Genomic DNA, 13,582 nt, shown 5'->3' with positions numbered 1-13,582 from the left:
TAATTAGATTGCTTTATCGTCTTGACTTCTTCAACAATCACTGAGATGGATATGTCTTGTTTTTGTCATCATTTCCCACCATCCCCATTCGCCCTGGTTGCAGGAGCGAGCAGTTCTTCGGCAGCCCGGGTGACATGGCCACCTCAGCCGAAAGCATCCGCGACCGGATGAAGCTCGTGGAGGAAAAGAGATTCCTACAGGAAGAGGAGCAGCAGCGGCTGGATGAGGAGGCTCTGGAGGCGGGGCCTAGGGAAAGTTGAGAACCCGATAGCCCTCGTGCCCTCTTGCAGGAATCGACGCAGTCGGCAGCACAGCGCCTGATCCTCGCGTCCGGTCCGGTCCAGAAGTGACCCCGATCACCCGCCGTCTCTGTTGTACTTCACCTCACCAAACCATCTTAACTTACAGAGCGCAGTTAAAGATAGTCTCCATGGGCTCGCGTTGCATTGCCTGTGTGGACAGCTGAATACTAAACCGACAACATTACTTTGAACTCTCGTCTCCCTAAGAAGCTTTACCTTACCTGTCGACTTTTTCTCCTCCCACAAGGCGCCTTGAGCTTGTAATGGTGCTACTAAACCTGTAGAATGTACATAAAGCACCATCTTTACTCCATTTGTACCTGGTGCTCTAGATTTTTAGGCCTTTCCTGACCGTAAGCATTGTATTTTCTATTTCTTTCCTTCAGCTGCTTTCTGTTGAGAATTACCAAACCTTCTCTCTTGTGCCAGTATAAATATCCATTCACAAGGCCTTCGCTGAAATGGCAGAAGATGGTTTCTAATAGAACCGGTATTGAAACAACACATCAGAAACTGAAGCTGTTGTAGTTCAACCATGAAGGTACAAAACAAAGCAAAGCTTTAAGGTCCAAATGTAGAATTGTTGTTCAGAGCTTTGTTTTGATGGGAAAATGTGAGCAACGGTTTCATCTCATAAATTGTCAATCTAATGCGTACGCTGCTTGCAAATGAATGCATGTCATAAAATATTAATGCCATATTTATTTTCCTTTTTTTGTACCTTGCATACCATTTAAATTGTATAATGCTTTTGCCATTTTTAAAAGGCTATAGTGTATTTTATGAAAATATAAGTTGTATAAAATAAATGAAGAAAGAAACTGCGCCATAAGACAGGAGAGGAAAGGCTGTTACTATGTTAAAGGCTGTTACTCTCTTACTATGTCATAAAGCTGGCAGGTTGTTACAGTTTACAGGACTTTGTTACTGTATGTATGCTTTGCATAAATCTGCCTCATAATGTCCATTGCTGTACAGGAATATTCTAGCACCCATTCAATAAACATGGGCAATACTGCGTTTTGTGATTTATTTTCATTTTATTTATTGTATTTTTTTGTCAGTGCAATGCAAAATAATTAGCATGTCTGGCTGATTATACCAGTCTTGGTACATTTGTGCATTTTTTTGAAAGCAGTCTCTTGTGCTCATCAAGGCTGCATTTATTTGATCAAACATGCATTAAGAACTGAACTATTATTATAATTTAAAATAACTTTTCTATTTCAATATATTTTAAAATGTATCATTCCTTTGATCCATTGTAACATTTTAAATGTCTTTACAGTCACATTTTTGATAAATTCACTGCATCATGAATGAAATGGTTTTCTTTCAAAAATCTGACCCCAAACATTTTAAAGGTAGCATGTGTTTATTTTTTATAGAGAGAGCGAGAGAATTTTGGCTGCTGACTGGTTTGTGTGCAGTATAAATATTTTACAAAATCTTCATGCATCTTGCTTGAACTTTGACTTGTGTTTGTATTGATGATTTCTTATAACATCTCAAGGAAAAATGCGAGTCAAGCAGGTCATTAGTTGCCTGAGGCATTGCTATTCACTTACATTCTCTCTGCCCTGTGCAGCATTTTAAGACAAAACTCCTTATCAGTTATGGTTAAGATATTTTTTTATATACTGAATATTTAAAGTTGCATCAATGTTTAACTGCAGATTTCAGCAGCTCATCTCAAACTCTTGCTTTCTGGTTGTTTACAGGCCCTAAATGATTCACTTAGTTTGTACTGGAAATCATTGTCATAACTGGGAGTCATTTGAATAGCATTCTGATGATTTGATCTCAAAACCTGTCCAGAACTTGTTCAGTTCACCTAAAAAGTAAAAAGAAATGCTGAAAAAATTAAATTTGCATAGAGATAATACTCTATTTTATTTTTTCCATTAGTCTATTTTATTTTATCTTACTGCAATATTATTTAATGAAGTGAAGTTCTTACGTTATTCACATTTTATCTCGACGTGTATGTTTTTATTCCCATATTATAAAGATGTGACAGGTGTCATTTTTAGCACGTGCATGCTTGTCAGGTTTCCAGAAAGCATAGTCACAGAGCTTGTGTGATGACTGGCCTGAGAATCAGTGTTTTGTCTAATAATAAACTTGAGTTTATCAGGGCCCCTGACAAATGGCATGGTTGTCGTCAGGGGCCTTCTTAGGTCCTATTGGTGCTCTCTGAAGTCTATTGAATTTCTCAGCTGTCTTAGCAGCTGCTGCCTCTGTGCTGGTTTTGGGAGGACTGGTGGCATGTCTGTAACAGTGGGAAAAAACAGACCCTCTGTGGCAACTTTCTGGAAACCTTTATATTCGTTTTTAAACAGATCCCAGTCTTTGCAGTGAATTTGTGTCATGGAGATTTTTTTATGCTTCAGTCTAAAATATTTAACAAAATATTGCTCTTTTGTAGAGTGAAACTTGAGTTGTTTGAAGGCCAACTGACTTACAAATCACTAAAAGTCTGAATTTGAGTGATCAATTTTTTTTTTTTTTTTTAAGTATCCAGAAAACAACTTCAATGGTCATGGAAATGCAATGGTTAAAAATTGTGGAAATCCTGTTTAAAGATGTTAGTAAAATGTATGATCTACTACAATATGTATTCTTGTGAATTCCATAGAGAGCCTGTAGATTATTTTTCTATTTTCCGTTAGGGTTGAAGATGAAATTACATCATCATCTCCATGTTCACTGTAATGGTTATCATATATAGCTGAATAATTGTTCAATGTGCAATGCACAGCTGAATTGCTTCTCCATTGCTGCCCTGTTGTAATCAGTTTCCCCACTTTATCTCTAAACATTTCCTCCATCAGGCACTGGTAGGAAGACCCCATAGCAAGACCTCAGGATGTTCTGCAACTGCTATTGTCCTCAGTGGAAAAGACAACATTGTTGCAGCAGCAAGTATGTGGTGGGATGCTGATCTAAAGGTAACTTTTTCCACTGTTCACAGTGATCATTTCAGGAATGAATATTACTTTTGATAAATGTTTAAATAGTGCCTGAAAGTGATTTTCATTTTAGGAATGCCAAGCATAAAATGTCTATATTACCTGACACCTGTCATTCTTCAAAATATCTTCTATTGTGTTCAACAGAAGAAACTCATATCTGTTTGGAACAACTTGAGGGTAAGTGATGACAAAATTTTGGGGTGAATTTTGTCAACATATAGGAGTATGCTAAAGCTATTTCATGCTCTTTGTAATATAATTGCAACAAAGTTTGCTGGGCGAGTAAAACATAATTTACTCACCCTTATGTCTTTCCAAACCTGTTTGACTTTCTTTTTCCCTGTGAAACATAAAAGAAGATATTTTGATGAACAATGGTAACTAAACAGCTTTGGCAACCATTGATTTTCATTGCATGGACAATAAAATATATTTTATGTTCTGCAGCAGAAAGAAATGTAGGCCTATACAGGTTTAGAATGAAATGAGGCTGAGTACATTGCATTTTTTTGTTAAACTAGCCCCTTTAAGGGTGTGGAGGGGACTGTTTCTCTTTGAGACTAGTCACAATCAGAGCTTCTCTCTGGTCTTTTCCGTCAATTGAGCTGTGGTTGACTGATGGACATTAGACTCTTAACACACCAGATACCTCTGCCACCTTCCAATAACTTTTGTTTTATAATTGCTTGCACTTTGTATAACAGTGTTTGTACTATTGTGCATTTACATAAATAGGTACTAAGCAATAATATGAACCACATATAGTGCAAACAGTTATTTTAATAATTTAGTAGCCATTACATTTAATAGGAAGGAACGTAATGTGGATTTCTGGTGGTCTGTGGTTTGGATTGGAACAGGCGTTTAAAGACAGAACAGGCCTCTTCCATGGTCATTTTAAACACATGGTACAACATGGAAAGATACATTGCAGATGCATTACACTGAAAATGCCTTTCTGTTATTTCTGACCATTTAATTATGCTGATGACAATATAGTATCAATGGAAATAAACACTTCTGATAGGATTAGTTCACCCAAAAATGAACAGTTTGTCATGTCATTCCAAACCTATGACTTTCTGTGGAACACAAAAGATGTTTAATAATGGGGGGGGGATCAGTTTGCGAAAAAAAAAGAAATTCACTTTCTCTTAATGATTATATGCATGTTGCACTTTTTTGGTTATGAAGTCTTTAATAAAAATAGTTAGGAAGGAGATTTCAGCCTTGATACAATCAGCACTATAGATCAGGTAGAGGAGTTGAAGACACTACTTGCACCTTATTAAATATGATTTTAAGACATTTAGAAGGTACATGTACATTTGCTTTTCATTGATATTTCCTCTGTGTTCAGCCACACATTTTGCCAAGAAAACTTTTCGACGATTTTCATTTCCATTTGAACATTGCGTGTTGGTTAGTGGATTTTTTTAAACTAATAGATCTCAGGATAGATGTTAACGGTGTGTTGTCTAACACACTGCTGTCTTCCACTGGCATCACACAGGGTTGTGTTCCCCTTATATACTGATGACTGTCAGAGTATTTTTGAGGGGAGACACATTCAATTTTGTGATTGTGTCTCTTCTCACTGAGTCAGATGGTAGTCATGGTCCAGTGGTAGATCATTTTATTCAGTGGTGTGATGCTTCAGTTTTAAATATTAATGCTTCTAAAACAAAAGAGATGTCCATTGATTTCCATAAGAAGAACTCGATACCTGTGTTGCCTGCTGTCATAAAGGGACATCAGGTTGAAGTGGTTAAGCGTTACAAATATTTAAGGACATTATTTGATGATACATTAGATTTTGAGGTAAACACTAACATTATTAGAGGGAAAGCTCTTCAGCGCATGCATTTTCTGAAGAAACTTTGCCATTTTAATATTGATGTTCTCTTATGAAAATGTGTTATACCTGCTTTATTGAATCTGTCTTAAGTTTTTCTATTATTTGTTAGTATGGTAATTTTAATGTAAAGAATATGAGTAAGTTGAATAGTATAGTTAAAATGTGCAGCAGCAAGATAGTGGGGACCGACTTAAGGACTATTGCACAAATTTATGAACAATTTATGAACAAACGGTGACTAGGATGGGCCAGTTAGTCCTTGCCGATGTCACCCACGCATTGTGCATTAATTCAATTGCTTCCCTCAGGCTGGAGATTTAAACTCCCTTTGTGTAAATCAAATAAATACAAGAATTCCCTTATACCTGAATTATTATAAAATGTGTGTTATTGTGTGTGTGTGTGTGTGTGTTGTGTTGCGTTTCTGTACATGTATGTATGCTGTAAATTGCCTTTCGAGGACAATAAAGTAATAGAGCATACGTCAAGATTTTTTGTGAATGACAACTTTAGTTTTGGAATATAGATCTACTTTTTTTACATGAGATGAGTAAATTAAAGCAGAATATTTGTAGTTTTTTCCTTCTGGTATGTAATAGTTTGCAATATGTTCTATTGTGATGAAAAACAAACTTAAGGCTAAGTGAGACACATGCAAGGGGAGGAGAAAGAGCAACAGACGCACTAAAGCAACCAAACGGGGGTGTGTCAAATGATCCGCACAGTGTGATAAACTTAGTGGATATTTCTATTTTTAACATAGACGGCTGTTTGCACCACACTGTTCAGTCAGGCCAGTTGCCCTGGTGGAGCCTGGAGGAGCCCAGCAATTGTGAAAGTCCTTTGAGGGGTTGCAGAGATTACCTGCAGGGCAAGTGGATCTTTGATGTGGACGTGGGCTGTGTCACTTTAAAATCCTCAGAGACTTTACTCTGTTTGGGTTTAGCCGTCCACTGGGGTCGTTGTGGAGATTTGGATTACAGCAAGAACCTGTGTGTACTGGGCTTTGTTCTGACCTTTCTGATTCTTGGACGTGTGGACTCGAGGGGAGAATGTCCACAATGCCCAGTGAAGGTGATGCTGGAGGTCAGCCTTCCACAACCACAATCAGCACTGTGGCCGTACAGGCTGGAGACTCACAGATTGTTGTAGCAGTGCTCAAGGTATTTTAATTTGAACTATTTTACTTTACAATGCCAAGACTTTTTGTTGTGTAAACATGTTTGTGTCTTATTAACCTGATACTGGTTTGTTACTGGTACAGTTATAATTCTTTCAGATGATCATTGTGCAGTTATTAATAAAGAATTTTGGTGTTTAAGGTTGACTTGTACTGTAGTATCAGTATGTCTTGAAATGACTTAATAGGGTATCTCTTTCAAATATTACAGTTAAATCATTATTTACTCAAATTACTGTTCTAAATCAGTAGAATCTATGGAAGACAAAATAAGAGATTCAGCAGAATTTCCATGCTGCAGTGTTATTTTAGTATATTGTTTACATACTATTATAATTTTTGTTGTAAAAGTCTTTTTATTTTATTTTAATACTTCCACTTTTTTTCAGTTAGTTCGTTATTAATACATTTCTATTTATGTTTGATTACCAAAAAACAAACAAAAAAACCCCACAATTTTTACTAGTTGTTTTTGTTAAGAATAACAACACTGCCTAGCTGCTCTTTTCTATACAGTGCAAGTGGATGGGGACTGAATTGACATTTTGGGGTGAAATATTCCTTTCTTAATAATATCTTTCAATTAAAACTACTGCGTAGCTGCATGTGATATGAACTCACCGTGAGATCTTCATTGATTTATCTAAAAAGCTCTACAAACACTGAAAGGAAACTGCTCCCACCATTGATGTCCTGAGCACACCGCTTGGGCTATTCAACAGACTTTTGGCTCAGGCTATATCAATACAACCTTTTGTTTTTTTGTTAGAGAATTCCATGCACTGCAAATTTTTTTCCAAAAAATGCCTGACATAGTGACTTAATAGGAATACAAAAACAGCTGTGAGAAAAACACAGAGCTCTGTAATGGTCCAAACTACTTATGGCATGAATTATTCATAATGATTCTCTGCGACCGTTCACCCTCCTGTCTTGTTATTGTCTAGTGTGTGCTTGTTAGAAGGACAATACAGTCTCCCTGCTATTGTTTAAAGGAATAGTTCATCCCAAAATTAATATTTTTACTTCTCGTAATTGATATGCTGTTAATTTGTGTGTTAGGGTCCAAAAAGCTCAAAAAGTAGTCCATACAATGCTTGCTCTCTTCCAAATCTCCTGACGTCATTTGATAGCTTTGTGTGGGAAACAGTATATTTAAGTTGCTATTCACTGATAATCTTCCCTTCACAAGTGTTGCGGGAGGTTTGATATCATTGGCTTTTTAGGTTGAAGTATTCACTTTTGTCTTTGTTTATATGGCTGGTTCTTCATACACAAAGCTGTTAATGGCATGTTGGTTTTAGCCTGCAATAGACCCTGTATGCTGCCTGAAGCTTTCGTTGAGGAGGGGTTTAGAGAGATTGAATCCTTTATCAAGCTTTTTCAGGCACTGTTAGAAAAGAGGTGATGCTGCAATGTATATTATTATTTGAAAATTGAAGTGTTTCTTGATCTTGGATGCATGTAAAGCTATTGTAGGAGACCTCCAAAACAAGGAACGTTTAAAATAGCATAATAGGGATACTTTAATGTATACAGAGCTGATAATTAGCCATCAGACCACATACCTTAAACTGTATTTTTTGCTTTTGTTTAACAAACATGACAGGCTGTGGCAGCTGTGGAAGCTTCACATTTCATTCATTCTCAGAATGGCTTGTCCCGTACTTGCAAAATGCGATGTGAATTTAAGATCAGTGCAATTTGCATGCCAAAGTGTGCATTGGGACTAGCAATTAATCGGATGAATTCACTGAGGGGGCTTGGCATTGAAATCGAAGTGCGCTTTGGCCAGGGGCCAGTGGAAGACTAGTCTTGTTTACAGTCTGTGAAATGCACTTGGGGCCACGTGGATACAAGAGGTGCATGTGCAGAAGCACAAGCAAATATTAACACTTCTGTGTGCGTGTGTGTGTTTAAAGTGTGGGGAGCTGGTGCATCTACAACTGATTGAAGCGCAACCCAACCTCTTGGAGATTGGAAACAACCAAGATGAGACCAAAAAGCTTCTAGAGGAACACGAGCAGCTTCTTGCCAAACTTAAGGTAATCTCAGCTGTACCAACGCAAAATAAAAAAAAATTCTGTGGTGAAAATCAAGTTTTTAATGTTGTTTATATGTCTATGAGGTGTTTTTAATGTGCTTTAAGACAAACCATGTAGAAATGTATAAGTCTATACTCTACACCATTGCTGAATATTTTCTCCTTAAAACTGCAGTGAACCAAATACTCAAAAACGCGGTTTGAAATCGCTGACATCACAAACAACCCTGTTTTTAAGGGATAAAATGATTGACTACAGCTGGGCTTTAAAGCACAATTGTTTTATTTTGTAGACTACCAGACAAAAGTTTAGATAGACCTAACTAAATTTATATTTCTCATGATCTTTAAAACCATTTTTATCATAAGGTTTATGCAGACAAAATTTGTTTTGTAGACAATTTTTATTATTATTATTATTATTATTATTATTATTACTACGACTACTGTATGGATGAGTTAGACCAGATAGTGAAGTAAGCAGCCAACAAGTGTCCTTACTGTATTTATTGATCAAATAAATGCAGCTTGAGTGAGAATAAGAGACTTCTTTCAAAAAGTTGGTTTATCAACTTTAAAGAAGCTATAATATAGTACAGTTTTGATGATTCCCAAACTACTGTTGTGTTATTTTATAGTGTTGATGACTTTATTATTTTTCTGAAAAGTAAAAAATAGTATGTGTGTTCAAACTTTTGGCTGGCATGTACAGTATTTGTATAGTTTTCTGTTCTTTCGGTGCCCTATCTTCCTCACAGAACCATGAGGAGATGATTAACGGCATTTCCACTGGCGTTTTATGTTGCCGTTGTTGGAGGCTCCTGATCTTTAATGCCTATTAAAGACCCACCACACAGTTTAACTGCAAGGTTCTTTAATGTTTCATTATAGCCTTTGAAATATGATTGTTATAAATCTGCTCTTTTCAGTGGGATGATTCCATTCATGATGAATGTTTTGAAGGTGAATTATAAAGTGATTTGCAGGGTAAAAATCAAGGATTTAATGAAGAGAAATTAATAACAGATGTTTAACATTCTTAGCACAGTTTCATAAGACATTTTGTACACTTTTATATTGCCCTATCCAAATGGCTGGCGTTACATCTGTCATATGCCACAAAGCGATGCTTTCAGACCTTACAAGGAGAGTTCCTTGCTGCTTTGATCTGCCTTAAAAATATTTATTTGAACATACAATTATATGCATTTCTGTGCTATATTTGAAAGTGAAAAAATGGTCAGACCGCTCCAAACTGTTTTGGTGAACATCAGAGCTGCTATCTGACCAAAAGTAACTACAGACCCAGAACGAAGAGTATAGCCTTTAATCAAAAAAAAAAAAAAAAATCCTCTACCACAGTTAAAACAGCATTGCACATTAATATTTCATTATGTGCTTATGTGCATCTGCCCACCAGACGTGTCTAATCAGCATGGAAGCTGCTTCTTGTTTACAGTTTAAATAAAAGAAAGACTTAACACTTAATATACTTAATAATACTCTAATAATTGAATTTCAATCTAACAGAAAAATGAAGGAGGTGTGTGGGCTTTGCTGGAGGAGGCAGATAAAACAGCAGCTCAGAAGGAAGGAGAGGGTCTGGTGTACGAGGCAATGGCTGTCTCTCTCAGCGAGGCTTGGAAAACACTGGTGACACACCTGGAGAAGAGGAGATCCCTCCTGATCTTGGCTTGCCATTTCTTTGAGTGTGCTCTGGAGGTAATGTAGTTGCTTATAGGACCTGCTGACATACTTGAACCCACAGAGACTCGCTGTAGCAAAGTTGCATGAAAATGCAGTTTTGTTTTTTTGAAGCAGAAAATGCAAAGAGAACTGTGTCCTTAAGTGTCCTTTAGAGGGCCATTGTGCATAACAGCTGTGAAATATTGTAACTTTAAAAGCCCATTGTTATATTTTCGTAACATTTTCCAAACATAAAGTAAGTATCATTATTTTCATAACCAGCGGCTTTTAAAAAACAATTTACAGAAAAAAAGCTTGGTCTCTGATGGTTAAACATTCCGCGGGGAGTGCAGTACGCGGTGTACTGTTCAAAACAATGACAGTATTTGTTTTTACAGCTTTAAAGTTGGAAACCATGGTGCTATTTGATATTGAACATGCAATGTTGTATATTTCTTCAGTTTTCTATAGTGAACAGCCACTTCTGTGCAAGTCAGTCACAGTACTTTGAAATCTGCTTCCGCTATAAATTCCAGATAAAAGATGACTCCTCATCAAGGTCACATGCTGCTGTTTTGACAGAAGCCGAAAGCGTAAACAAACGTTGAACATGTTTCAGAACAATATTTGTTTTGCTGCTAACATTTCAACACACATGCTTCCTGCTAAATTACCGTTATGATGACGTACATAGTCGACTGCATTCATCCGTTGAAGGTTGCTGCTATCATTTTTGTGATGCGATGGAGCTGTCTTTCACCAGAAACTGGTCATGCAGAGTACACACCCTGTTTCCGAGCAGATGTTGAAAGAAATGTGGCGTATACCAGATCTCAGATATCATTCTTTCTCAGAGATGAGAATCAAAAGGAATTTAACTATTTTTGTTCCATAGTGATTCCATCTACAATTGCTTTAGTAGGAACTTTTGAAGTAATCTCCTTACCAATAAATTGATTCCATTGAAACTAAAAATACTCATTAAAACAAAACAGTATTATTTTGGTAACATTTTGATATTTGCATTTATGAAAATGCCATCTATTACAACAAAACTCTGTTCTGAATTTGATTCTGAACTACATGTTGTCGTGAGCAACCAGTCAGTTACAAAAATCTATAAAAACATTCAACACAGTAACAACTTTTTTTTCATTTTAATTGGAAATGGCTATAATATTAATCAAACAAATGGTTGTTTGATTCAAACCAATGACTCAAGCATTTTTGACTGACGCATTAAGAAAAAACTAGTTCATGAGTAATTTGCCTACACTGCTTTTGTTGTTGCATACAGTTCTTGTTGCATGCAATGCATACATTTTTCACTTTATTTTTTACAGTTTCCACTAAAAATATTAAGCAGTACAATCATTTTCAACATTGACAATAACAAGAAATATTTCTTGAGCACCAAATTAACACATAAGAATGATTTTTGAAGGATCGTGTGACACTAAAAATTCAGCTTTGGAATTAAAGGAATAAATCCAATTTTAAAATATATTAAAACAGTTATGTTAAACTGTAACAATATTTCATAATACTATTTACTGTATTTCCGATTAAATAAATGCAGCCTTGTTGAGACTTAAACTTATCTAAAACTTACCTAAAAACTTTTTTGATTATAGTTTGCCATCAGGATAGACGAAGCTGAGGACTTTCAGAGTGTTGGCCAGAAGTCGACCACTGCAGACAACATGAATGAACTGCTTCAGAGACACGGCACTATTAGAAGAGGTAAGAGCTTTGTTCCCAAGGTTTGTCTGTCATTCAAACTAAATAACTATAGGCACCATTCTGAACACCCTTGCAACTCACAGCCACCAAAGCAACCAGAACACCAACGCAACTGACTAATGATGCACCCAACACCCTAGCAGCAAGAACAAAGTCCGTAGTGGAAGCTTTGTTAGATTGACAGTAAAAAACACTATAATGAGATCATCATCATATGAACGTCAAAATAAGTCTGCATAGAGCTTATTGTTATCTGTCATAGACACTGTAGGATCAAACACACCAAAGCTTGTGCTCTATCCTCAGGGATGTTGGAGAAGTCAATGCTGGTGTTGAAAAAGAGTCGTGAGTTGCTGGAATTTTTGAAGGACTTCCAGTCCGAGAAGGCCCTGCAGTATGACAGAGCTTCTCATGGAGCCAGAAGCAGCTATGGAAAGGTTGAAGGTCTAATGGAGATTCTGCAGGACAGACGCAGGCAAGTGGACATTTGCATGAGACATCAGCAGCATGAGCTGGAAACAATCCACCGCATTTGCCAATGGGAGCGACAGGAACAGGAGGTAAGCCACTCAGCCAGAAGAAAAAGTCATTTTTAGTATAGAAACTGGATATATTGTGTCTCAAGTTAAGTAAAAAAAAAATCTGTAAAAGAAGATATGACATCAGCTGCACCTGGACTTGCGACAGAAGAGTGTAAGAGGCACTATTTTTAAGTGTTCGGCTTGGAATTTTTTTTTTTGTTTTGTTTAGTTTTCTGGATGCTACAGCTACACCGCCAGGTCCAAGACAATACTGGCTAGTGCAACATTAAAATTTACTGATTGCTCCTTTAAGATATCTACCACATGACATCAGAATAAAATGAAAACAGTAAATGTCTGGCTGTGCTGCATAAAGGGTTCTGCAGAAACTAGCCACAATCCTGACATTCCTGCCATTGTGTAATGAATAGCTTGGTAATAAAATATGAAATGATGAATATAGCTAACGTGAAAGTCATCATTTTCATGATAGTGCCTTTTTGTTGTGTTCACTTTAGTTTGTACAAACCCTCACATAGTAAAGGTTACTCAAGCTCAAAGGCACTCTGCAAAAACATGCTGATGACCGGCTGCCTTTTAAAAATGTTGAACTAAAATAACTGTCCAGCATACTTAACATGCTGAGAGGGGACAGGGCACATTCTTGTGTTTGATATGATCCCAGTGGAAATGCTCTTACTGCTTTCACTAATGTTTTGAATCACAATGTTCAATTTAAAATAATAATAAATGTATACTGCTGAATTAAAAAACTGTGAATCAAATAATATTTAAGATTATCAAAAAAAAAAAAAACAATTAAAGGAAAAAAACTGACAGTCAGATGTTTTTGCTTCCATTGGAGCTCTTTAGAACATACCTACACTAATCTTGCATGGAAAACATGATCATCAGGTTTTATGTATGTCAGATATGTACTGCTGTCATTAAAGACAGCAAAAAATAAAATATATAAAGTACTTTAATCTATTTTTTTATGCTGATCATTTGTAATTTAATTTTGATTAAATTTTACTACACAATTATACTTCAGGTCTCACACTTCTCACACTGTTGCATCTTAAAACTGTAATGTGTACTTTTAAACAGGTAACACAATGGTTTAAGGAAAAGACTACTTTGCTCTTGGAAAAAAGCCAGCTGGGTTCATCTCTGTCAGAAAATGAGGACTTACTACATGACTGCAAAGAGTTTGAACAGAAAGCCAAGGTAAGAGATCAATTTTTAATAAACATGTAGCTTCAGTTTAACT

The 13,582-nt window shown here is 36.4% G+C and overlaps 2 protein-coding genes across 2 annotated transcripts in view; both read left to right on the top strand.

Moving 5' to 3' along the window:
- The window catches only part of sestd1 (SEC14 and spectrin domains 1), a 32,064-nt gene extending 30,744 nt beyond the window's left edge, over positions 1–1,320 (top strand). Inside the window, exon 19 of the mRNA XM_084121270.1 lies at positions 104–1,320. Within this exon, the coding sequence (XP_083977396.1) occupies positions 104–260 (157 nt within the window). The 3' untranslated portion in view covers positions 261–1,320. The remainder of the gene's footprint in view (positions 1–103) is intronic.
- A 4,571-nt stretch (positions 1,321–5,891) lies between these two features.
- Positions 5,892–13,582, top strand: part of ccdc141 (coiled-coil domain containing 141) — a 29,317-nt gene continuing 21,626 nt past the window's right edge. The window contains exons 1-6 of the mRNA XM_084122520.1: positions 5,892–6,298; positions 8,238–8,360; positions 9,890–10,081; positions 11,680–11,788; positions 12,095–12,348; positions 13,420–13,539. Coding sequence (XP_083978646.1) covers positions 6,188–6,298; positions 8,238–8,360; positions 9,890–10,081; positions 11,680–11,788; positions 12,095–12,348; positions 13,420–13,539 — 909 coding nt within the window. The 5' untranslated portion in view covers positions 5,892–6,187. The remainder of the gene's footprint in view (positions 6,299–8,237; positions 8,361–9,889; positions 10,082–11,679; positions 11,789–12,094; positions 12,349–13,419; positions 13,540–13,582) is intronic.

Source organism: Abramis brama (genome assembly GCF_963993115.1).
Source record: "Abramis brama genome assembly, chromosome: 8".
NCBI classification, from domain to species: Eukaryota; Metazoa; Chordata; class Actinopteri; order Cypriniformes; family Leuciscidae; genus Abramis; species Abramis brama.
This window is presented reverse-complemented; position numbering and strand designations above follow the sequence as displayed.